The sequence below is a fragment of the Phyllopteryx taeniolatus genome, chromosome 17 (assembly GCF_024500385.1).
Source record: "Phyllopteryx taeniolatus isolate TA_2022b chromosome 17, UOR_Ptae_1.2, whole genome shotgun sequence".
Classification (NCBI taxonomy): Eukaryota; Metazoa; Chordata; class Actinopteri; order Syngnathiformes; family Syngnathidae; genus Phyllopteryx; species Phyllopteryx taeniolatus.
This window is the reverse complement of record NC_084518.1, coordinates 8,518,869-8,546,138: the sequence shown is the minus strand read 5'-3', so window position 1 is coordinate 8,546,138 and position 27,270 is coordinate 8,518,869. Positions and strand designations below refer to the sequence as shown.

General features: G+C 43.9%; 1 protein-coding gene across 43 annotated transcripts in view; it reads right to left on the bottom strand.

Annotated features, from left to right (window-relative positions):
• LOC133466730 (HMG box transcription factor BBX) overlaps window positions 1-27,270 on the bottom strand; it is a 208,161-nt gene that overhangs the window by 74,010 nt on the left and 106,881 nt on the right. For 36 of the 43 annotated variants that reach the window (XR_009785021.1, XM_061750666.1, XM_061750683.1 and 33 more), the window contains 4 exons: window positions 17,537-17,605; window positions 11,071-11,863; window positions 10,853-10,985; window positions 10,313-10,458 (listed from right to left, as the gene is read on the bottom strand). Coding sequence is in view for 41 of the 43 variants with exons in the window: in XM_061750666.1 (XP_061606650.1) it covers window positions 10,313-10,458; window positions 10,853-10,985; window positions 11,071-11,863; window positions 17,537-17,605 (1,141 nt within the window). In the remaining 2 variants the exon portion in view is untranslated. Of the gene's footprint in view, window positions 1-4,365; window positions 5,459-6,035; window positions 6,210-10,312; window positions 10,459-10,852; window positions 10,986-11,070; window positions 11,864-17,536; window positions 17,606-27,270 lie in introns of those variants that run through there. The other 7 variants (XM_061750655.1, XM_061750661.1, XM_061750657.1 and 4 more) reach the window with 5 other exon arrangements.

The window sequence follows — 27,270 nt, the reverse complement described above, 5'->3', positions numbered from 1 at the left end:
CCATCACAAAACCACCACCATGCTTGACTGTTGGTATGATGTTCTTTTACTGAATTCTACTCTGAGCCCCTCCCGGATGACAGACCTTCTCACCCTATCTCTAAGGGAGAGCCCGGAAACCCTGCAGAGGAAACTCATTTCAGCCGCTTGTATCCGGGATCTTGTTCTTTCTTTCGGTCGCGACCCACAGCTCGTGACCATAGGTGAGGGTAGGAACGTAGATCAACAAGTAAGTCCTCCTTCTTCCTTCTTCACCACAACGGACCGATACAAAGTTTGCATCACTGCAGACACTGCACCAATCCGCCTGTCGATCTCCCGTGCCATTCTTCCCTCACTCGTGAACAAGACCTCAAGATATTTGAACTCCTCAACTTGGGGTAAGATCTCATTCCCGACTCGGAGAGGGCACGCCACGCTTTTCCGACTGAGGACCATGGTCTCAGATTTGGAGGTGCTGATTCTCATCCGAGCCGCTTCACACTCGGCTGCGAACCACTCCAGTGAGAGTTGGAGAGCACGGCTTGGTGAAGCCAACAGAACCACATCATCTGCAAAAAGCAGAGATGCAATACTGAGGCCAACAAATCGGACCCCCTCTACGCCTCGGCTGCGCCTACAAATTCTGTCCATAAAGGTTATGAACAGAATTGGTGACAAAAGGCAGCCTATGATGAGGACGCTATGATGAGACAGGTGGCCTCACAGTTTGAAGTTCTAATGAATGTGGCTCAGAAGAAGGAACCAGCTGGCACAGCACCCGATGCCGCCACTGTACCACCATTTACCTGTGAACCAGTCACCATGCCGCCACCTACCACCTCCGCTGCTGTCTGACCACAGCTCTCTCGACCGGAGAGGTTCTCTGGAGATTCCGGGAATAATAAAGCGTTCATCACTCAGTGTGAAGTCCACTTTGAGCTGCAGGCAGCTGCTTTCCCCACTAAGCGGGCAAAGATCGCTTTTGTCATTTCCCACCTGACTGGTCGTGCGGAGGCATGGGCTACTGCTGAATGGAGCCGCAATTCTGCCGGGTGTCATTCTTGGGCATCTTTTGTAAAGACTAGGGAGCAAGATTTTCAGTATTCCACACCAGATCGTGAGCCAGCTCGGTCCCTTGTCACCTTACAACAAGGCAAGCGCAGGGTGTCAGATTACGCGATTGAGTTTCGCATTCTCGCAGCTGAGAGTCAGTGGAGTAACAGGGCACTACTCGATGCATTTTTCAAGGACTATCCCCCACCGTCAAAGATCATTTGGTCCCACTAGACCTGCCGACCGACTTGGACACTCTCATCGCTCTCGCCATAAAGATTGACAAAAGGCTTTTGGATCGCGAGCTGGACAGAGATCGGCTTAAGGATGCGTCACCGCGCACTTGGAGGACGAGCCTCGGTGACCAGCCAAACCAAGGCAGATGCCCAGTTGCCAGTCTCAATCCACTCGCTAGCGTGACCATGCAACTGGGCAGGTTCCGTCTCTCCCGTGAGAAACGTCAACGCCAGCTGAGGGAAGGGCGGTGCTTCTACTGCAGGCAGTTGGGTCATTCCGTGAGCACCTGTCATGTCAAAGTTGCCGGTGCCGGTAACAAGGGCACGGGAGTGGTGAGTCTAAATATCATTAAGGAAGACCCTACCCAGGTTCTTCCTAAAGTGACACTATGCTCTCCATATCAAGAGATTCATACGTCTGTATTTATTGACTCTGGTTCTGACGCAAATTGACTCAACTCCCTCCTTGTTAGACGTATGCATCTTCGAACTTTTCAAGTAAGACGCCACTGCAACGCTTATGCTGCAGATGGCAGTTTTATGGCCAAGATCACTCACCGCACCCAAACACTCACATTAACATTTCCTGATTCTCACTCGGTACGCGGGGATGAATGGAAAACAGCATTCAACACACCAACGGGACATTGGGAGTATTTGTTAATGCCTTTTGGACTAACTAACATTCCAACTGTTTTCCAAAACGTTTTTCTTGCGTGACATGTTCAATGTGTATGTTTTTGTATATTTGGACGATATTTTGATATTCTCCCCGGATGAGGAGACTCACATTATTCATGTTCGCTCTGTATTGCAGCCGTTACTGCATAATGAAGTATATGTCAAGGCTGAGAAATATGAGTTCCACAAGGCCTCTGTTTCTTTCCTGGATTTCGTGCTGGCTCAAGGTGAAATCAAAATGGACCCTTGCAAAGTTGATGCCGTGACTAATTGGCCCACTCCCACATCACGCAAAGACGTAAAAAGGTTCTTAGGGTTCGCTAATTTCTACAGAAAGTTCATTAGAAATTTCAGTTCAATAGCCTCGTCTTTGGATGATCTTACCTCGCCACACAGACCCTTTGCGTGGAACCCGGTTAGTCAGTCAGCTTTTCAGAAACTAAAATCGAGCTTTACCTCCGCTTCCATCCTCACTTTGCCAGATCCCAAACAGCAGTTTGTTGTAGAAGTTGATGCGTCTGATGCCGGAATAGGAGCAGTGCTCTCCCAGGAATGTCTCAAGGATGATAAGTTACATCCTTGTGCTTATCGCTCTAAAAAAACTGACTCCAGCCGAGAGAAATTACGACAAAGGTGACCGTGAACTGCTGGCTGTCAAGGTGGCTTTGGTGGAGTGGAGGGACTGGCTAGAAGGCGCTCAGAGCCCGTTTCTAGTATGGACAGATCACAAGAACCTTGAGTATCTTAAGTCTGGTAAAAGATTAAATGCAAGGCAGGATAGATGGGCTCTATTCTTCACAAGATTTAATTTATCCTACCGAGCTGGTTCTAAAAATGGTAAGCCAGATGCTTTATCGCGTATTTTCTGCGAAGAGAATTCTTTGTCCGTCCCTAAAACCATTTTGCCCAAGTCATGTTTTGTTTCTGCTTTTGTTTGGGACATTGAAACTGTGGTAAAAGAGGATTTGAAGAACACTTTTAGCCCTGAAGATTTCCCTGAAAACAGGCTTTATGTGGTCCCAGTTATCCACTGGGCTCACACTAACAGGACTGTATGTCACCCAGGCATTACCAAAATGCAATCTATGGTCAAACAGCGCTTTTGGTGGCCTAATGTTAGACGAGATGTTATCAATTACGTCAATGCTTGCAGGTATGTGCTGCTAACAACCCCTCTCGTCAACGTCCTTCTGGGGAATTGCGACCCCTGCACAACGTCCTTGGTCAGACATTTCCGTAGACTTTGTGACAGGATTACCGGCCTCGAAAGGAAATACCACCGTTCTCACAGCTGTTGACGGGTTCTCTAAGATGGCCCACTTTATTGCACTGCCGAAACTCCCCGCAGTTAAAGAAACTGCAGAGTTGATGATAAACCAGGTATTCAAGTTTCATGTTTTTCCCAAGAATGTGGTATCGGATAGAGGCCCCCAATTCGTTTCATGATTTTGGAAGGAGTTTTGCAGTTTAATAGGTGCTACCGTCAGTCTGTCATCTGGGTTTCATCCTGAAACCAACGGACAAACTGAGAGGCTGAACCAGGACCTGGAGACTGGGCTCCGATGTCTTGCTTCACAGGAGCCACAATCCTGGACTCAGAAGCTCGTTTGGGTCGAGTTCTTTCACAATTCTCTCCCCTCTGCATCCACTGGTCTTCCGCCTTTTCACATTGTACATGGTTACCAACCATCTCTGTTTCCTGCCATAGCCCCACAGTCCACGGTTCCATCTGCATTGACCTTGGTGAGACGCTGTCCTACAAGACCGCAGCTGACCATAAGTGGACACCGGCCCCGAACTACAAAGTGGGTCAGCGAGTTTGGCTCTCCATCAAGCATCTTCCAGTCCTGGAATCACGCTCCCAGGTTCGTTGGGCCTTTCCCCATCACAAAGGTCATCAACCCTGTCACCATGAAGCTTAGGCTCCCAAGGTTGATGCGGTTACTGTCATGGGTGTGTGTTATGATTGTTGTCTTTCCACTGTCTCGTGCACACCTGCTCCTGAGGGCATCTACCCTCTTGTCCACTGGGGTGAACCCCAATGTACAGGCACTCTGGAGTTGCCCACGGTGAGAGGCACCGAGCAGGTGCGGGTATACTTATTGCCCCCCCGGCTCGGTGCCGCTCACCGTGGGCAACTCCAGAGTGGAAGAGAGTCCAACCCCTCTCGAGAGGACTGGTACCAGAGCCCAAGCTGTGTGTGGAGGTGAGCCCGACTATATCTCGTTGGAACTTCTCGACCTCGCACACCAGCTCGGGCTCCTTCCCTCCGAGAGAGGTGACGTTAGAGCCAGCTTCTGTAGCCGGGGATCGGATCGCCAAGGTCCCTGCCTTCGATCACCGCCCAGCTCACAATGCACCCGACCCCAATGGCCCCTCTCACAGGTGGTGGGCCCATGGGAATGGGGACCCACGTTACCCTTTCGGGCTGTGCTCGGCCGGGCCCCATCACTTGGGTTATATTCTTCTGATACTTCCATTTGTTTTATGATGCTAAACAAAGTGGGGAAACTATGCAAAAATAAGAATTTGAGAAGGGGGCCAATACTTCACGTCACTGTAGCTGCTTTCCAAAATAATAAATAATAATAATAATAATAAATTCTGGTGACTTTATACAATCTTGAACTTGTACAGTATATCGACGTGTGTGTGTGTGTATGACTGTTGATAGAGCAAGACAATCTGAACAATCCAAATTCCATTCATGCCATCCTTTTCATTAATCCATTAATTTTTGCAATTTGGCAGCGTGCTGTATTTTTGATACATTTATCAGCGCTGTGGTAAACCTGCCAAGTGTGACTCAGTAGATATAGTGAATATACTCATTGGAGACAAATGGTCAGGTGCTCTGCAGTTCAGATGCAATGGGAATAGGGAAATCCTGGGACCGATTCGTGTCAACATGTCAAACTGGGCACAAGTTAGCACTGGAAGTTGCAGTCCCCCAGACGCAGCTTCTGGAAAAAGCGGTGAAATACGCCAAGCTCCGTGTGCTTCTGGATGGTGTTGTGGACCCAACCACGACAGCGTTTGGCATTACAAATATGTTTGGACTCCCACAACGAGTACAGAGCCACAATACAGGTCACATCGTTGTCCATTGCTGTTCATATGGCAGGAGGAAATATTGTCTTCGCCTCCCGAAGGTGAAGCCCCTCCTCTTTCATCGTTGTGAAAGTGCAAAAGGAGCAAATGTGCATTCAGTGACTCCCGCGATCAAACAGAAGCAGGCAAAATGAATTTCCACATCCAGTCTGAAAATAGCATCAGTGTGTGCTGGGGCTGACAATGAGGCAGCGCCATAGTGCATGCAGGCGTCTCTGTTTTGCTTTACAGCAGCTACGGCAGTCTGTCAAAATTTTTCTTTGCATGTAACCGGAACGTGGTGCAAAAAAGATTCAGGGTCGCAGCCTTCGATAAGTGCGCAAAATCAGCTGACCGCGCAGTCCATACTGCAAGTCTGGTGTGGTTCTAGTTTGAATGGCGCCCAGTGCGAGACCCTACAAATGGACATGAAAAAAAAATGAGCACCAAGCAACAACCTCTGGTGCTCAGCAGACCAAAGTGCTTCTGTGGACTCCTGTTTATGATGTGCCTTTGTAAGAAAAAGCTATGCTTGTGACCAAAATGTACACGCGCGGTCCATACCTCGCTGGTTACATTGAAATAAATAGGAGCCAGCGAGAGTTTTTTTTAAATATCCACTTGCATTAATTCTCACCCAAGTCCACTCTTTAGCAACCAGCGTCTTCCTTCACTATTAAGCTTATAAATGTGATAAAGTACAATACTATAGATCCAGCATCAAACACCTATACAGGCTCGTTGTTCACAGTGTCCATATACGTATTAGGGCTGCACGATATACAATGGTGTGAAAAAGTGTTTGCCCCTTTACTGATTTTTCACACACTCGTCAGACCATAGAGTATTTTAGTGTTAGGAATCATCAAGATGTCTTCTGGCAGACCTTAATGTTCTTTTTGCTCGGCAGTGGTTATCATCTTGGAACTCTGCCATGCAGGCCATTTTTGCCTAGTCTCTTTTTTATTGTGGAGTCATGAACACTGAACTTACCTGAGGCAAGTGAGACCTACAGTTCCTTGGATGATGTTGTGAGGTCTTTTATGACCTCTTGGATGAGTCGTCGCTGTGCTCTTAGGGTAATTTTGTCGGCCGACCACTCCTGGGAAGGTTCACCACTGTTCTTTGCTTTCGCCATTTGTAGATAATGACTCTCACTGTGGTTTGCTGGAGTCCCAAAGAAATGGCTTTAGAAATGGCTTTATAACCTTTTCCACACTGATCGATCTCAATAACGTTCTAATTTTTCCTGAATTTCTTTAGATCTCGGCATGATGTTTTGCTTTTGAGGATCTTTTGGTCTTCTCCACTTTGTCGGGCAGGTCCGATTTAAGTGATTTCTTGATTGAGAACAGGTGTGGCAGTATCAGGCCTGGGTGTGGCTCGAGAAATTGAACTCAGGCATGATAAACCACTGTTATGTTATAACGGAGGGTGGGGGAGGGGAGGGCAATCACTTTTTCACACGGCCATGCAGTTTTGGATTTTTTTTCTTCCGTAATAATAAAAACCATTTAAAAATTGCCTTTTGTGTTTACTTGTGTTGTCATTGACTAATATTTAAATTTGTTTGATGATGGGAAACATTTGGTAAATGGACTGCACTTATATAGCGCTTTATCTACACAATCACAGTGCCCAAAGCGCTTTACAAGCCTCACATTCACCCACATTCATACACCAATGGGCGACTGCTGGCATGCAAGGCGCTGCCAGGCACACTGGGAGCAAATTAGGGTTCAGTGTCTTGCCCAAGGACACTTCGACATGCGGACAGTCGTAGCCGGGATTCAAACCAGTTACCCTTCAGTCACTGGTCGACCTGCTCTACCTACTGATCCACAGCCGCCCATTTAACATGTTGGTGTACTGTTTTATGCAGTGAATCAACTGTAATATTAAAAAGTGACCAGCAGAGGGACCTGTTTGGACATGCTAATTAGATTAGTACTCATGTTACGGTAAATTATGACGCTTTAAACAACACAAGGAGCAGCCCAGAGTGTTGTATAATCCTTGTATTATAACTATGAAAGAGAACATGGGAAACCATGTACAACTGCTGTATTTCCTATTTCGATCTTCAGAATGAAACTAGTATGGCACGCCGCACTGCGTGACGTGCGTTCAGGGACACTGCGTAAATGGGAGCGAATGTGTTCTTTGGTTCTTTTGTAATACAGTACATCATTTTAAAAATGCATTATGATGAAAATTAGTATTTTTGTCAGAATGTTTTAGTTAAAACTGTACGATCACACTGCCATAATATGGAATAAAATCTGAGTAGATAAGACAAAATATTTTCTTAATATAGTCAGGCAGAGCTGCTCAGAATGCCATCGTTGCTGTCATACTGTGGTGCATGTTTTTGTTTGCACATTAAGGACAAAAGTCCTGTTTTTGTTTTAATTCCTTATTTAAAAAAAAAAAAACACCATTCAAGCAACATGTTTCTCCTCATGTTTTTGAGGTTGTAGGGTGAAAGCTGCAGCTGGCTACTAGTCTAGATTGAATGGGTGGCAACAATGGGAAAATGAATGCCAGTAATGTCAGCAACATGTTGAAAAAAACAACTATGAACTACTTGTGTTTGACCGCTGAAAGTAGTTAAAAATTTTGAATTATGAACTGAACTAGTTAATATTTGAAACGGTGAACTGAACTTTGAACTAGTTTACATAGAAAATAAACTATCCCAACAGTGATCCTGTATTTTTTCACATCGCAATATATATCGCAGGTTTAAAAAATAGCAATGTCATGTTTTTCCAATATCGTCCAGCCCAAATACGTATCCAATCGTTCAATATGCAGGGGTGAGTCGACACCTTCAGTTTTTCATGATGATCCAGTCCAATCGGGTTCGACCTTTCAAGCTATCTCCAAATGTAGTGGACGTTAAAGGTTCAGGACTTTTATTACGTCATGGGCTGCTATTACATTATGGGGTTCTCTCATAGAAGCCCATAACATAATAATTGCCCATAACGTAATAAACGCTCAGTTATTACATTTGCAAATATATTTATTTTCCCAGGCCAATAACTAATAATAGTAATAATTAGACAATAATGTATTGGTACGTTATTGGTGAAAAGTGTTGGTTCAGGACTTTTATTACGTTATTGGCCAGTTGTCACATTACGGGCCTATTACTTTTTAAAAAGGGCAAATTTATTACGTAATGGGACGTGATTACATTATGGGCTACTGCAGATGCTGCTGACCCTGGGAACTCCCTGCAGTTTTTGTTTTTGTTTGAACTTAAAACAAAGATGAGTTAAAGAATAATATTTCAGTTATACTGAAATTTTGGACAACTTAATTTACTGTAGAAAACTTAGGTTATCTTTTTGTTTAAGTTTTGGTTTAACTTTATAAGACATGCTACTGATCCCGAGAGCTCCTGAACTTTTTCTTAACATTTTAAAACAAAGATGTCTATTGTCTGAACGTCTTTTCACACTGCACCTGGCAAAGCGTCTGGCGCTCTCGACTTTCCCATTCATTGTGTATGTGCTAATTGCGCGACAGCGTGTTTTGACGTGACGCCGAGCTATTCTGGAGTTTTGATGCAGTGACGTCAAAAAGCTCCTCCAATGGGAGCGGGGCTCGCGGAGTGATTTCTGAGTGATATTTTGGTGGACCTGTAGTGTAAACAGCAAGGGGGAAATGGCAGAAGGCATAATAATTTCGGTGTCCCACTAACCTAAACTTTGGGCGAATAGAAAATTAATATACCGAGATGTCACTGCGGGAGGCTTTCAAACTCCCTTTCAAAGCTCCCTGCAGTCTGAAATAGCCCTCGAAGCGCTCTTCCTGGGACCAGAAAGCTCATGAACGGGTTTAACTCCGAGATGGTGCCGTGAAATTGGCATGGGACATTTCCATTCCCTTTTTTTTTCTTTTTTCCTTTTTTGCTGCTGCGTCATCACCTCCTCCTTAAAATAAGCGAAGTTAGGGATTTCTTTTCCAACAACGATAAATACATATTGCTGAATTGCGGTCCAGTCAGCGGGGAAAGCCTCCTGACTCCCTTTGAAGCTGTTACGTCACCATTTCCATTCCATTTCCAATTCAACGTTGCGCTTTGACGCGGGGGCATTTCAATGAAGTGCAGTGTGAAAAGGCCTTAAGATAAAAATAATAATAATAATAATATGTTGCGTATCTTAAAGCTGTTTAATAACCATGCTTAAAGGCATTTAAACAAGTGTTGAGAATTTGTCCATCCATCCATTTTCTGAGCCGCTTCTCCTCACTAGGGCCGCGGGCATGCTGGAGCCTATCCCAGCTATCAACGGGCAGGAGGCGGGGTACACCCTGAACTGGTTGCCAGCCAATTGCAGGGCACATACAAACAAACAACCATTCGCACTCACAGTCACACCTATGGGCAATTTAGAGTCTCCAATTAATGCATGTTTTTGGGATGTGGGAGGAAACCGGAGTGCCCAGAGAAAACCCACGCAGGCACGGGGAGAACATGCAAACTCCACACAGGCGGGGCCGGGGATTGAACCCCAGTCCTCAGAACTGTGAGGCTGACGCTCTAACCAGTCGGCCACCGTGCCGCTTTGGAGTTTGTATTATTCAAAATTTTGACACTAATATTTTCCCTTTTACTACAAATCAATATCGGCTCCAAGTATCGGTTATCGGCCTATCGACTACGAGTAATTGGTATTTGCGCTGAGATAGCGATAGACCGATATGTTTTTATCCGTCTATCTCTCATTATTGACAAAATATTCTGAAAGTTCTTGAGTGGTGATAATAGTGGTTCTCTGTAAACCTAGTGTGCCAGAAGAGAAATCCTGATAATGAGTCTGATTTACTTTTTAAGGAAATGGTCGTGGTGAAAAATATTTTCGGGATGAGTAGCTGCACAAGTTCAACTGGCTCAGGTATTTCAGGGAGACGAATTCCATAAACAGCAAATTCTGCTGTCGATACAACATGCAGGGAATACCACATTTACTGATAATACTGGCACTGCCAGCCTAAAATGTAACATTTTTATGATTTAATTGGCATAACTTGTAATTTATGTTTATTTTGTGTCAAAAATGTAAAACTTGAATTCAAATTTAATTTCGTTTTGGAATTTATTGTCAAAGTATGTCTCAGTAATGCAGTAAAAATTAATGGAAATATGAATATCTTACTTTTCAGAGTGTACGTAAAAAAGGTTAGTCTGGAACCCTGTGTGTACTGTATGAGTTGGAAGGACGGTTATATTAATATTCATTACATTTTATTCTCACCTTTGTCTGTTTTGGAAGTCTCCTCATGGGCCAAAGACCAATCAGTCTTCTTTCTCTTTATGACAGAAGGCCATTTCTTATCAAATGTTGTTGGATTATACTGTGGGAGGCTGTTAAACTTCTTTTCAAATTCTTCTTCGAGTTTTCTGATGAGTTGAGATAAGTGTTAACATTACTGACCATATACTCAAAGGGAAACAGCAACAAGAAACTGGCCACTTCTCAACAGTGATCATGGGAGCAGTATGGAGCCCATGGAACATTAATTCAAGCACATTTTTGTGGCGCACTAAAATGTATGTGATTGACTGATTTACTTCTAAAGCGGTTTGTAACTGTCTTCCTGCTTGAATTATATTATGTAGAACTACTCAAAGCAGCAGCAATTTCTGTAAGACTTGGCAAGAGATGTTTTACTGAAACTGAAAAGAACTGGTGTGTGTGGTTAATTAGTCTTTGCTGGTTTTAGTTTGCCTAACTATCAAGTTTGGTTAACACTTATGTACATTTCCCCAAAAATATCCGAGTAATGTGACTCACCCTTGTGAAGAATCATCTTTGGACTTGGATTTTTTTAGTCTCTTGGTGTTATTAGATGCCATTTGGGATAGTGTCCAGCTATCCTCGCCAAAGTTTGCTTCATGATCAGAAGCACGAAAGACACCTCTTTTACCTAGAGATAAAACCAATATATTATTGACATTGTTCATTAAAATAATGTGAACACATTGGATATGTAGTGGTCAAACAACAAGTACCACGGTCAATATTGGCTCTCAGCGAGGTCAGCATCCCTTCAGAAACAAGGGTCTTGTACAAGGCGCCTTTACAGCTCCTCTCGGATTTCCTTGCACCACGGATCTTTGTATTGGCCTCAGTTGGCATTTCCATCCTATTGTCATCCTCTTTGAGCATCACAGATGAAGACTTGTAGGGGACCTTTGGGCATCCCTGCATGCTGTCCGGAATTTCCTTGCTTTCTATACTCGTTTCTTCTTTCTCTGTCATAGTACTCATCTCTTCTTTTATTTCCATCTTACAGGCATGATGCTGCACATACTTGCCACTATCATCAACCAGGTCTTTGTCTTTGACAGTCTTAACTTGGGGCTTACTCTTCATTTTGGGTGGACAAGACATATCACCACCTGAAACATATTGGATTTTCATCTTGGGCTTCTCTGAATCCCTCCAGACACTTTCAGCCACTGTCTCAATTCCAAAGATAACCCCAACATCAGAATCTGTAGGATTTTTAAGGAATTGCTCTGAAGAATGTAGAGTTTCATCATTATCATTTAACATGACCTCCTCTTTCTTATTCTTTTTGACACATTGATTTTGGCTGTCAAGTTCCAGGGAAATTGTCTCAGTCAAAGTGATTGGGGAGTGGGAAGGTAATGTATTTGAGGTGTGAGGGCAATCAACATTTTCCAAGTTCTCCTCTTTAAGACTATTTGCTGTAGTTTCATGGAAAGAGGCTGAAGATGAGCTGGTTACTTGCCGAGATACAGCTGTGTCCATCTTCCTAGTTTCAGATGCTAAACACATCTGAACAGAAACAAAAATGTCCTTTTGTCAATTTCATGCTTTACTAGAACTATTAAGCAATAACCTTCCGTAATGTACAGTATGTACACACGATAAAATTGTTGGCACTTCTGTGTTAATGAAAGAAAAACCCACAGTGGTCACAGAAATAACTTGAATCTGATAGAAGTAATGTTAAAAAATAATCATGAAAATTTCCCAATGAAAATCACTAATTGCTTATGAATTGTGGTTCAACAGAATTATTAAAAAAAAATCATGAAACAGGCCTCGGCAAAAATGATGGTACCCTTTATATTTTGTTGCACAAAGTTTTGAAGCAATCACTGCAATAAAATAATTTTTGTAACTTTCAATGATACTTCTGCATCTCTGAAGCAGGTATTTTGGCCCACTCAATATTAATAAACTGCTCTTGTTGTCTCAGATTTGAGGGTGCTTTCTCCAGACGGCATGCTTCAGCTCCTCCCACAGATGTTCAATAGGATTTAGATCAGGGCTAATGGAAGGCCACTTCAAAAAAGTCCAATATTTTGCTCTTAGCAATTCTTGGATGTTTTTAGTTGTGTGTTTTGGGTCATTATCCCGTTGCAATACCCATGACCTGCGACTAAAACCAAGCTCTTGAAATTTCATTGTACCCTGTACAGATTCAAGACACCCTGTGCTAACTGCACAAAGCAGCCTCAGAACATAACAGAGCGTGTTCTATTCTTGGTATACTTCATTTTGGTGTCTGTGAACTAGAGCTGATGTGCTTTGCCAGAATGTTCCAGTTTTGTCTCGTCTGTCCATTGGACAGTCTCCTAGAAACTTTGTGGCTTGGTTTGGCAAATTCCAGTCTCACTTTTTTATGATTTATTTTCAACAGTGGTGACCTCCTTGGTAGTCTTCTATGAAGTCCACTTTGGCTCGAACGACGGCAGACGGTGCAGTCTGACACTAATGTACCTTGACCTTGGAGTTCAACTTTAATTTTTGTGTCTGTGAACAGAGAGCTGCTGTGCCGTGCCAAAAAGTTTATTTTGTCTCGTCTGTCCATAGGACATTCTCCCAGAAGCTTTACGGCTTGTCAACATGCAGTTTGGCAAATTCCAGTCTCGCTTATTCTGATTTAATCTCAACAGTGTCCTCCTTGGTAGTCTCCCATGAAGTCCACTTTGGCTCAAACAACGAGATGGATTGTGCAATCTGACACTGATGTACCTTGACCTTGGAGTTCACCTTTAATTAATTAATTTCTGAGCTCTTTTGTTACCATTTGTATTATCTGTCTCTTCAATTAGTCATCAATTCGTCCACGGAGGTTGGCAACAGTCCCATGGATCTTACATTTCTGAATAATATGTGCAACTATAGTCACAGGAACATCAAGCTGCTTGGAGATGGTCTTATAGCCTTTACCTGTAACGTGCTTGTCTATAATTTTCTTTCTAATCTCCTGAGACAAATCTCTCCTTCGCTTCCTCTGGTCCATGTTTAGTGTAGTACACAGCAGTCAACACTTAGCACTCTTTAAAAAGGCCGACTGACTGATTACAAGTTTGAAGACACGTGTGATGCTAATTAGAGGACACACCTTGTTTGAACATATCCCCATGGTCAATTTAATCTTTTCTAAGGTTACCATCATTTTTGTCGAGGCCTGTTTCACAAGTTGATTTTTTTAAACATTTCTGCTGAACCACAATTCAAAAGCAATGTCCGATTTACATTATTTTCACAATCTGTTTTATTATTACTTTTGTCAGATTCAAGTTATTTCTGTGACCACTTTGGGTTTTGCTTTCATTAACAGTACCAACTATTTTATCCACGAGTGTAGTGCTATAACCAGATACATACAGTACATACGTACAGTATATATAACCCCAATTCCAATTTAGTTGGGACGTTGTGTTAAACATAAATAAAAACAGAATACAATGATTTGCAAATCATTTTCAACCTATATTTAATTGAATACACTACAAAGACAAGATATTTAATGTTCAAACTGATAAACTTTCTTGTTTTTAGCAAATAATCATTAACTTAGAATTTTATGGCTGCAACAGGTTCCAAAAAAGCTGGGACAGGGTCATGTTTACCACTGTGTTACATCACCTTTTCTTTTAACAACATTCAATAAACGTTTGGGAACTGAGGACACTAATTGTTGAAGCTTTGTAGGTGGAATTATTTCCCATTCTTGCTTGATGTACAGCTTCAGCTGTTCAACAGTCTGGGGTCTCCGTTATCGTATTTTACGCTTCATAATGCGCCACACATTTTCAATGGGAGACAGGTCTGGACTGCAGGCAGGCCAGTCTAGTACCCGCACTCTTTTACTATGAAGCCACGCTTTTGTAACACGTGCAGAATGTGGTTTGGCATTGTCTTGCAGAAATAAGCAGGGGTGTCCATGAAAAAGTGCTGCTTGGATGGCAGCATATGTTTCTCCAAAACCTGTATGTACCTTTCAGCATTAATGGTGCCTTCACAGATGTGTAAATTACCCATGCCTTTGGCACTAACACAGCCCCATACCATCATAGGTGCTGGCGTTTGAACTTTGCGTCCATAACAGTTCGGATGGTTCTTTTCCTCTTTGGCCCGGAGGATACGACATCCACAACTTCCAAAAACAATTTGAAATGTGGACTCGTTGGACCACAGAACACTTTTCCACTTTGCATCAGTCCATCTTAGATGAGCTCGGGCCCAGAGAAGCCGGCGGCGTTTCTGGGTGTTGTTGATAAATGGCTTTTGCGTTGCATAGTAGAGTTTCAAGTTGCACTTACGGATGGAGCGCCGAACTGTATTTACTGACATTGGTTTTCTGAAGTGTTCCCGGTCCCATGTGGTGATATCCTTTACACATTGATGTCAGTTTTTGATGCAATGGTGCCTGAGGTATCGAAGGTCACGGGCATTCAATGTTGGTTTTCGGACTTGCCGCTTACATGCAGTGATTTCTCCAGATTCTCTGAACCTTTTGATGATATTATGGACCGTAGATGATGAAATCCCTAAATTCCTTGCAATTGTACGTTGAGGGACATTGTCCTTAAACTATTCGGCTATTTTCTCACACACATGTTCACAAAGAGGTGAACCTCGCCCCATCTTTGCTTGTGAATGACTGAGCAATTCAGGGAAAATCCTTTTATACCCAATCATGACACCCACCTGTTCCCAATTAGCCTGTTCACCTGTGGGATGTTCCAAACAGGTGTTTGATGAGCATTCCTCAACTTTCTGTCTTTTTTGCCACCTGTCCCAGCTTTTTTGGAACGTGTTGCAGCCATAAAATTCTCAGTTAATGATTATTTGCTAAAAACAATAGTTTATCAGTTTGAACATTAAATATCTTGTCTTTGTAGTGTATTCAATTAAATATAGGTTGAACATGATTTGCAAATCATTGTATTCTGTTTTTATTTATTTTTAACACAACGTCCCAACTTCATTGGAATTGGGGTTGTACATACATACATATGTACAGTACATACAGTATGTATATACACACAGGGTGGGTGAAAACTAACTATGCATTAAACATTGGGAATAAATATATGAAATAAATTCCATATGCCTAATACAAATTTATTTAAACAAAGTATTTATATTTATTACATGGGACAATGAAAGTCAATCTCCATAATTCAAAGTAAGCACTGGTTTCTTCAACCAATTTCTTCAAATTTGGATATCGTTGAGAACCTCCTGAATCTGTGTCTCGAAGTCCTCCAGTGTGCAAGGTTTCAGTGATACTGAAAATTATTTCAGCAATTTCTAATGGTGAGTGCCAAATTTACTTTTCAAACACCCTATACACATACAGTGGGTACAGAAAGTATTCAGACCCCCTTACATTTTTTACTCTTTGATATATTGCAGCCGTTTGCTAAAATAATTTAAGTTAATTTTTTTCCTCAATGTACACACAAAGCACCCCATATTGACAGAAAAAAACAGAATTTTTGAAATTCTTGCAGATTTATTAAAAAGGAAAAACTGGAATATCACACAGCCATAAGTATTCAGACCCTTTGCTCAGTATTTGGTAGAAGCACCCTTTTGAGCTAATACAGCCATGAGTCTTTTTGGGAATGATGCAACAAGTTTCTCACATCTGAATTTAGGGATCCTCTGCCATTCCTCGTCGCAGATCCTCTCCAGTTCAGTCAGGTTGGATGGTGAACGTTCCTGGACAGCCATTCTCATGTCTCTCCAAAGATGCTCAATTGGGTTTAAGTCAGCGCTGTGGCTGGGCCATTCAAGAACAGTCACGGAGTTGTTCTGAAGCCACTCCTTCAAAATTTTAGCCGTGTGCTTAGGGTCATTGTCTTGTTGGAAGGTGAACCTTCGGCCAAGTCTGAGGTTCTGAGGGCTCTGGAGAAGGTTTTCGTCCAGGATATCCCTGTACTTAGCCACATTCATCTTTCTTTCGATTGCAACCAGTCATCCTGTTCCTGCAGCTGGAAAACACCCACACAGCATGATGCTGCCACCACCATGCTTCATTATTGCGACTGTATTGGACAGGTGATGAGCCGTGGCTGGTTTTCTTCACACATCCCGCTTAGAATTAAGGCAAAAAAGTTCTATCTTGGTCTCATCAGTCCAGAGAATCTTATTTCGCACTATCTTGGAGTCCTTCAGGTTTTTTTTTTAGCAAACTCCATGCGGGCTTCCATGTGTCTTGCACTGAGGAAAGGCTTCCGTCAGGCCACTCTGCCATAAAGCCCCAACTGGTGGAGGGCTGCAGTGATGGTTGACTTTCTAGATCTCCCGACGGCATCTCTGGAGCTCAGCCACAGTGATCTTTGGGTTCTTCTTTACCTCTCTCACCAAGGCTCTTCTTCCCCGGACGGCCAGCTCTAGGAAATGTTCTGGTCATCCCAAATGTCTTCCATTTAAGGATTATGGAGGCCACTGTGCTCTTAGGAACCTTTAGTGCAGCAGAAATATTTTTGTAACCTTGGCCAGTTCTGTGCCTTGCCACAATTCTGTCTCTGAGCTCTTCAGGCAGTTCCTTTGACCTCATGATTCTCATTTGCTTTGATATGCACTGTGAGCTGTTTGGTCTTATATGGTAAGGTATAATATGGTATAAGGTCTTATACAGACAGGTGTGTGGCTTTCCTAATCAGGTCTAATCAGTATAATCAAACACAGCTGGACTCCAATGAAGGTGTAGAACCATCTCAAGGATGATCAGAAGAAATGGACCGCACCCGAGTTAAATACATAAGTGTCACAGCAAAGGGTCTCAATACTTATGGCTGTGTTATATTTCAGTTTTTGTTTTTTAATAAATCTGCAAAATTTCAACAATTCTGTTTTTTTCTGTCAATATGGGGTGCTATGTGTACATTAATGACGGGAAAATGAACTTAAATGATTTTACCAAATGGCTGTAATATAACAAGAGTGAAAGATTTAAGGGGGTCTGAATACTTTCCGTACCCACTGTACATATATACAGTCTATACACACCAAACTTAAACAGACTGTAATGGTTAGTTTCTGCTTTTATGATACAAAGCCAAAATATACAGATATCAGTATAAAGCTATAACTGGGAATATGACTCACACCTATTGTTAAGATGTTGAACATATACTGTATACATATATATATATATATATATATATATATATATATAAACCACATAAGCAGATTTACCTCAGCAAGCTGAAAGAGTGCAGACCATCTGCACGATTTTCTGTCAGGCAGTACAGATCCCAATGACTGCTAACAGAAAGAAAGCATGTTTTAGCTCGCTCTTTCCCTTATGAAAGTTGTCTTGCAGATGCTACTGTTGTCTAAATTCATTATTACGATGACAGTAATATGCACTTTCTAGTAATTGAATTAACCTCAGTTTGTACCTCAAGTGAGGATGGATATGTTTTTCAGCCACACCACGTTAACATTGTTTCGAAAATAAACATAAAATATTACAGCTGCAAGCATGCTATTAAGGGCCCTCGCAGCCCTGGCCTCATTGGGGTACTGACAGATAGGGCTACTAGCACATTGCGGCTCCACTGAATACACATGCAGGCCACACTTTTCAAATTTATATTTGTATAAAATATTGAAAACCGTATTCAGTGAAACCCCGGTTTACAAACTTTTTTCTTTCCGTGACTCTGTTTGTATCTCGAAACGTTCTTAAACCGAGGTAATACCTGTATTCCCCATTGAAATTAATAGAAATGCAATTAATCCGTTCCAGACTCCAAATTAAGTAATACTTGCTTTTTTATCAGAGTGTGGTTAAAAATATAGTGCAATATAGAAATAAGTGAAAACACACTATTCTATTGCTCATTAACGACAGCTACAGCTCCTCATTGAAGAAGAGCTTTCTATGTTAACAGCGGGAAATTCATATATAGGTATTTCTTTTGTCTGTTTTTTTTCTAATACATTGGTTGATTTTGGCACAACCACCCTATTCAGTAAACGTTTTTTTCAGTAAAAGGGTGGTGAATAACCTAATTTTTTTAAAAAAATCAGATCATGTACATCAAATAAAAAAAAAAGAAAAACAAATAGGAGTCGACAAACACCTGCCACCATTGGAATTTTTAACTGGCCAAAAACCAACAACACATACATTGGGCCCTACAGAAACATTGTTTGCTTTAGTCACTTAAATGACTTCATGAAGAAGCTGTTTGCTGACAAGACTTAGTCATTGTGTGTGCGTGTGTGTGTGCAACACCATAAGATAGGGCTAATGTTGCCATATCCACTGCCAAAACAACAATAGAAACATCTGCAACTAACTGCAAGGTGTTTTCTCAAGTTAGATGTCTGTCTTTGATGTTGTCCGTCAGCACCACACGTCTCTCTGGCCAAAAGACCTTCGGTGCGATGGCAGGATGTCGGACCTTTTGTTTATCAATGTCAACGCATGACTAATTGGGCACAAACATCTGATATGATATATTTTTCAAAATCTGTCAATGCGCATAGGAATGTTTTCACTGAGCGTACACAAGCTTTACATTCCATTCTCCTTACATCAAACCCGACTCCATTCAAATCTTACTCGTTTCAGCCAGTTTTGTTCCCCGTCAGACATTTCTCCTCTGCTTCAAATACACTTTGGGCTACCAGAAAGCATGATGTAGGACTGATAAAGAACTGTCCACCTGTTCAAATTCAACCAAAGTCATCCTATCGCCCTCAACAGTGCCAATATCCACTGCGCGTGGACGCTGTTAAGAGAATTTGCCCAATATTTAAGTAATTGCTCAAATGCCATGTGATGATTCACCAGTCCGAACTCCAATATTGAACAATGAAGAAAATTTGACCTTAAGGGCAGTCGACTGCGTGTCGATTTTGTTGAAGATTTGTAAGCTCTTAATGCCGTAATAAATGCTCCAACTCCTTAGGCTCCAAATCCATACACTATTTTGAGCCAAATTCCACCCGGTACTCAATGGTTCTCAGTTGTTGACCTCTCAAATGCTTTTTGAACCGAACCGGTTCACAAAGACTCATAATTTTGGTTTGCGTTTACCTTCAAAGGAAAAAAGTACCCGTGGACACACTTTGGTCAGGGGCTGTCGTGCAGCCTCACCCTCTTTTGCGAAGCACTCACCCGAAGTTTTGAACCTTTGACCCGAGTGCAGGCCATTGTCAACACGCCCAAATTGCTTACAAAGAAACAAGTATCTTTTTGGGAATGTGTTCTTAATGTCGATATTTCATCCCAAATTATTCTGCTTATGACTGCTGTGCACTCTATCACCCTGGACAGGTCACTCACTTTCTCATCACATGTCAAATGGACGCCTGATGCTACTGCCGGTTTCGAACATCTGAAGTGTTTCCTGCAGTCCTCCACCACTCTTGGGCTTCCTGATTCATCCAAGCCCTTTGTTCAGTTTGTGGAGAAATTTCATGGCAACATGACTTCCGTGTTACTTCAGCGTCATGGAGACCTCTTACTTCTTTCGTCAACTTGATCCGGTGGCACAGGGCCTTCCTGCGTGCCTTCGTGCTGTGGCCACCGATGAACAGCCTGTCATCACCCTTATGTGACTACATGGGGTATTCTCCGCTAACTGTGTGAGTTCGTCACTGTGTAAGTTCTATCTTACAAGAGCAACGCTCCTTTCACTTGTCTGCTGCGCGTTGGCTCTGCGACAACGAAGTGCTGTTGGGCCTCCCCATGTGACAGTGCAGCGTTGCGATACTCTTTAACCGTACTACTTATGCCTCTCCCTGACGAGGGGGAGCCACACTCTTGCGTCTCTGAGTAACAACATCTATGCACACCTTTTGTCGATCCTTCTGACACACCTTTCCAAAACTCAGACTTAATTTTTTTATGTTGATGGCTGCTCGTCACAAGACCTTGACAGAGAGTCCTACCGCAGTGGCTTCGCTGTTGTTGATGACTTCCACATTGTGACTTCCTCACCCGCTGAGTTGATAGCAATCACTGAGGTCTGCCGCCTACCGGAAAGTAAATCTGTCACCATCTACATCGACTCTCTTTATGCATTCGGAGTGGTTCATGACTTCGGCACCCTCTGGCAGCAAACCTATTCTTTACCATGACAAGGTTGCTGCTATCCTCGACGCCATCCTCCTCCCTTCTGTTATCGCTGTCTGCAAATGTACAGCACACACCAACATGTCTGACCCTGTTTCTCGGGGGAATGCGCGTGCAGACACTGTTGCCAAGGCTGCCTCACTCCGATCTCCCCCTATCTCTCCTCTCCTCACTCACCCCTTCCCTCACATGCCCCTCTACTTCTCACTAATCTTCACTCACTGTCTACTCCCACTGAACGCACTTTGTGGCGACAGTGCAGGGCGTCTGTCACCCTCGTCGTATGCATGGCGATAGGTCATAAGATGAGCAGAAGCTATAGGTCATGACCTCCAAGCCGGGCAACGATCCTTCCCTTCAACTGTTGCGCGCACACTACACGCACTTGTGCACATTCGTCCTGCAACCCAGCAGAAGAAAGAAGATGACATCTCCTTGGGGTTTCAAACCCCTCCGCTGTGGTGTAGCAATAATTGCTGTAATTATAGTGACCAATACGTGCATAGATGAGGCCACTTTGACAGTTGACACAATTTTGTACCTTACGAGACGTAACAACTATGACAAGCTTCTTTGGTTACATGTGATCGCCACTACCTCTGCTAATTTTTCTTCCTACGGTATGAATGTTAGGTTTCTTTACGCCTTTCACGTGGGATGCTCTCAAAATCGTTCTACTATGTTTGTTCTTTCATGCCACAGGCCGTTGCAAACCCACAAGTAGTGCCTTCCGCACATCCCAATTCGTCATCACTCTTTCGTCGAAACCTTAACTTCTTTTATCAGTCCACAGTACCTTAACCAAACCATCCTTGCTAAAACAGGTTCTCCTCTCCCCTACATCAGTGTGACCAGAGACGTTGATGGTTTTAAACCCCAAAATGATTCGGGTGTGGTCCCTTTGTTTGGCCCGATTCACATTCGCTGCAGAGCAAAATTCCGCTGTTTTGCTATGTACAATACCCTATTTGGTCCGTTTGCATGTTGGGGAGGTGGCAAAATCTTATTGCCATTCTATATCTGTACCATGCACAACCTTTGTCTCTAACTCCTCTCTGAACAATTCCCAAACTCTTCCCCGTACTACCTGTCTTCCCCAATTCCCAGACTCTTCCTGGTACTACCTGTCTTCCCTATATGTCAGCACCTGACCCTTTGGGCACGTGGACTTTTGAGGGCGTGTACTGGGTTTGTGGACGCAGTGTCTACACTAGACTCGTTCCCGATTGGTCAGCTCGAATCGCCCCTATTGCTTATTTGCTTAGCTTGTCTCGCCTTCAAGAAGATGACTCAGTAGGAATCATCAGAGAGAAGGACGTGGCCGGTACGTGGCAGGTGTTGGTCCCATGTTTTCACCTTGAAACCCTACCCTTAGTGTGTTGTGTCTTGGAGCTTAGTACGTTATGTCTTGTAAACTTAGAAACCTCCCTATTTTCAAATAAATGCAGGAGCGACGGGAGAGATTGTTTAGAGCGTGTTGAGAGGCTGTAATCTGAACAATCTCCCATACGCCCTCCTCATGAGAAAAAGAAAGCAGCGTCTTCATTCCTTTTGTGTCTATTTTTTATAATGTTGGGTAAGATAAATCCAACAACTCTCTATTTCCACAAATTGTGGTGGTTAAGTTGATGTTGCGATATGAAACTATCAATATTGCTTTTCTAGTTTCGGTAACAATACCCTGACCATTCTTGAGGCTTCACGTGTAGAAACTAATGCAATTTGTGAGTTTGCCATCCAAAACCGCATGACATTTGCGCGGTTATTGGCTTTTCAAGCCGGTGTTTACAGCCTTTGGAACCAAACCCGGCATGAGAAATCTCACTGTGCTCCGCGATGCCATTGCCCGCGAAAATGTTCTTGATTCTAGGTGGTTCACTGGAGACGGTCGGCAGGCTTGTCTATATCGTATTGTACTTGTTTTCAGTGTCGCTCCTCTTGTACACTGTTTCTTGTCTTGTTGTCTAGTCCCTTTGGTTAAATCTTTCCTGCATGGTTGGTTACGCGTTTGTCCAGTATACGTGTGTGGCCCCGATAGGTCCTCGAACTGTCATGAACGGAACAGAGGATAGGAACCAAAAATGCACGACTCCAAAACAAATGGACAGTTTCAAAAAGAGAGGTTTAATATACGGGAAGAGGTCAGTACACAGGCAGGCAATCCAAAAAAGGCAACAGTATCCAAAAACGTGAGGCATAAAGGCGAGGTCGATAATCGGAACAGGGTCTAGTCTTACTGTGAGTCTGTGACGTGGAAAGAAGGAATGCTGGAACATGACGACAAGGTACAACGAACTGGCGACTAGAAAGAATGAGACATGAGGTTAAATGCAAGGGGTGATTAGGGTGAATGAGGCACAGGTGGTGAAGATGCTCTCAGGAGCAGGTGTGTGCGAGACAAGGGGAAAACAACAACTGGAACACACACCCATGACAGTACCCCGCCCCTTAATGGCCAGCCCCAGACGTCCCCGCAGCCCCTGGATGTGCAACGTGGAAGTCCCAAATGAGCGAGTCATCCACGATAAACACAGACGGCACCCAAGAACGTTCCTCAGGCCCGTAGCCCGCCCACTCCACCAGATATTGAAACAGCTGCCTCACAGTGAAGACAGGGCCCCCATCCACAAACCAGGGGGGAAGAGGGGGCCTGGAAGGCGGGACCAGAGGGGAAGCCCGGGCGGGCTTGAGCAGGCTGATGTGAAAAGCTGGGTGGACCCGCATCGACCTTGGGAGGCTAAGCTTCACGGTGACAGGGTTGATGATCTTTGTGATGGGGAAGGGCCCAACGAACCTGGGAGCGAGCTTCCTGGACTCCACCCGGAGTGGAATATGTTTTGTGGAGAGCCAAACACGCTGAACCTCTTTGTAGTTCGGGGCCGGTGTCCTCCTACGGTCAGCTGCGGTTTTGTAGGACCGTCCCTGGCGCAGCAGGATCTGGTGGGAACACTCCCAGGTCCTCCTGCAGCGTCTCGCCAAGGTCAATGCCGCTGGAACTCTGGACTCTTGGGCTTTGGCAGGAAATAGAGATGGTTGGTAACCATGCACAACGTGAAAAGGCGATAGACCAGTGGATGCAGAGGGGAGGGAATTGTGAGAGAATTCGACCCAAACCAGTTTCTGAAACCAGGATCGTGGCTCCTGTGAAGTGAGACATCGGAGCCCAGTCTCCCGGTCCTGGTTCAGCCTCTCGGTCTGTCCGTGGATCCGGGGTGAAACCCAGATGACAGACTGACGGTAGCACCTATGAGAATGCAAAACTCCTTCCAAATTGTGAAATGAATTGGGCACCCCTATCAGATACCACATTCTTGGGGAAACCATGGAACTTGAACACTTGGTGTATCATTAACTCGGCAGTGTCTTTAGGTGAGGGGAGTTTCGGAAGTGCAATGAAGTGTGCCATTTTAGAGTATCTGTCCACGACTGTGAGAATGGTGGTATTCCCTTTCAAGGTTGGTAATCCCGTCACAAAGTCTACGGAGATGTCTGACCAAGGACGTTGTGGTATTGGCAGGGGTCGCAACTCCCCAGAAGGACGTTTACGAGAGGACTTGTGAACAGCACATACCTGGCAAGCATTGACATAATTGGTAACATCCCTTCTAACATTGGGCCACCAAAAGCGCTGTTCGACCACAGATTGAGTCTTGGCAATGCCTGGGTGACATACAGTCCGGTTAGTGTGAGCCCAGTGAATGACTCTTCCCCTTCAGGTCGGGACAACATAAAGCCTGTTTTCAGGGCAATTTTCAGGGCTCAGAGTGTTCTTCAGAGCCTCCTTTACCACAGTCTCAATGTCCCAAACAAAAGCAGAAACGAAACATGACTTGGGCAAAATGGTTATAGGGTCTGACAAAGAATTCTCTGCGCAGAAAATGCGCGATAAAGCATCTGGCTTACCATTTTGAGAACCAGGTCGGGAGGATAACATGAAATTGAATCGAGTGAAGAACAGAGCCCATCTAGCCTGCCTCGCATTTAATCTCTGAGCAGACTTAAAATATTCCAGGTTCTTGTGATCTGTCCATACTAAAAACGGAGTCTGTGCCCCCTCTAGCCAGTGTCTCCACTCCACCAAAGCCACCTTGACTGCCAGCAGTTCACAGTCACCAATGTCATAATTTCTCTCGGCTGGGGTCAGTTTTTTGGAGAGACAAGCACAATGTTGTAACTTACCTTTCTTGAGATAAGTCAGGATCCCCAGATGGGGTCTGTGGATTGTCATTTGAAACATAGCCCTGAACATCACATGGAGGCTTGAAACAGTTCTGGGCACAATTGCTGCCCCATGACATAACCTGCCCAGAGGACCAGTCAATGTGGGGGTTATGTAATTTCAACGATGGGTTCCCTAAAATAAGGTCATGATTCATGGTGTCAAAAACATGAAAACTAATGCATTCCGAGTGGGAATCAGGAAATCTGCAGCATAGGTGTTGCGGTGGCGTTTTATTTGAAAGGTTCTAAGGTGCATCCGTCTAACGAGGAGGGAGTTAAGTAAGTTTGCGTCAGAACCAGAGATGATCAGGAGAGCATAGTGTCACTTTAGGAAGAACCCAGTAGGGTCTTCCTTAATGAAATTTAGACTCACTGCTCCCGTGCCCTTGTTACCGGCAACCTTGACGTGAGAGTTGATCACGGATTGACCCAACTGACCGCAGTAGAAACACCGCCCTTCCCTTAGCCGGCGTTGACGTTCCTCAGGGGAGAGACGGAACCTGCCCAGTTGCATGGGTTCATCCATGGTGACACTAGCCAGTGGATTGAGACCGGAAACAGGGTAATCTGCCTTGGTTTGGCTGGTCACCGAGGCTCGTCCTCCAAGTACGCGGTGACGCCGAACTCCGTCCAGCTCGTGATCCAAAAGCCTCTTGTCGATCTTTACGGCGCGAGTGTTAGAGTGTCCAAGTCGGTCGGCAGGTCTAGTGGGACCAAATGATCCTTGACGGCGGTGGATAGTCCTTGAAAAAAATGCATCAAGCAGTGCCCTGTTATTGCACTGACTCTGCTGCTACAATGCGAAACTCAATCGCGTAATCTGACACCCTGCGCTTGCCTTGTTGTAAGGTGACAAGGAGCAACCTGCCTCACGATCTGGCGTGGTAAACTGAAAAATTTGCTTCATAGTCTTTACGAAAAAAGCCCACGAATGACACGCGGCGGAATTGCGGCTCCATTCAGCAGTAGCCCATGCCTTCACACGACCAGTCAGGTGGGAAATGACGAAAGCGATTTTTGCCCGCTCGGTGGGAAAGGCGGCTGCCTGCAGCTCAAAGTGGAGTTCGCACTGAGTGATGAACGGCTTAATATTCCCAGAATCTCCAGAGAACCTCTCCGGTCGAGAGAGCTGTGGGCAGACAGCAGTGGAGGTGACAGGTGACTGCATGGTAACTGCTTCACATGAAAACGTTGGTATCGTGGCGGCATCAGGTGTTGTGCCAACTGGTTCCTTCTTTTGAATCATTTTCATAAGAACTTCAAACTGCGAGGCCACCTGTCCCATCATATTGTCCTGATGCTCTGACAGTCCCTCTAGATGAAGGTGGAGGGCTTCAAGCTGCTCATCTTGCTTCGAGAGGCGTTGACCCTGCGCTTGAAGGGCTTCGCGCACCGGGTCTGAGTCTGCTGGGTCCTTGTTATGGCCAGTTCGTTCTGTCATGAATGGAACAGAGGATAGGACCCAAAAATGCACAACTCCAAAACAAATGGACAGTTTCAAAAAGAGAGGTCTAATATACAGGCAGAAGTCGGTACACAGGCAGGCAATCCAAAAAAAGGCAACAGTATCCAAAAACGTGGGGCAAAAAGGCGAGGTCGATAATCGGAACAGGGTCTAGTCTTACTGTGAGTCTGTGACGTGGAAAGAAGGAATGCTGGAACGCGATGACAAGGTACAACGAACTGGCGACTAGAAAGAATAAGACACGAGGTTAAATGCAAGGGGTAATTAGGGTAAACGAGGCACAGGTGGTGAAGATGCTCTGAGGAGCAGGTGTGTACGAGACAGGGGGAAAACAAAAACCGGAACACACACCCATGACAGAACACTGTCCTCTCCTGTGGCCTGACCTGATTCGGATTCTTCCGTCTAGCTTTTTTATGAGACTGAATTACAACCTGCTTATGAAAGTTTTATTACACCTACATTATGGTGTGAAACTCGAGATGTTTTTTTGGTTTTTTTCAGGTTAATTGTTAAATACATGTTATCCATATCGTATCATTACTTAGTTATTTTTCTTTTCATTTGATTGATTAATTGATTATCTAAATGGGGGATTTACAAGATAATATAGTCTATATTCTTTTATGATATTATCCTATAGTTTCTAGGTGATTTTTATTACTTCAAGAGTTCATAGTTCTTTTTTTTCTTAGTGACTTTTTCAAATGTACCTAGTAGCTAAATAGTTTTCTCTACCAGCCTCCCTTTTCTCTTAAGGACAAGATAACTATAATAATAGTTTTCTTCCTTGACTCCTCATCTCCCTTCCATTTTAGTTTAACCGTGCGTTTGCTCTTCCGTGTTCTTCAGAGTCAGGGAGAGCCGAGAAGCAATTGCAAGTTCCTCTCTGTCTGTCTCTCTTTTTGCAAAGATTTCATTAAAATGACAAAAGACAAGATTGGTTCCTGATTTAATTCCAAAACACAAGTCTTTTTGAATATGTTGGCACAAGCTTGGCACACCTATCTTTGGACAGTTTCGTCCATTCATATTTGCAGCACCTCTCAAGCTCCATCAGGTTGGATGGGGAGTATTGGTGCACAGCCATTTTCAGATCTCTCCAGAGATGTTTGATCGGATTCAAGTCTGGGCTCTGGGTGGGCCACTCAA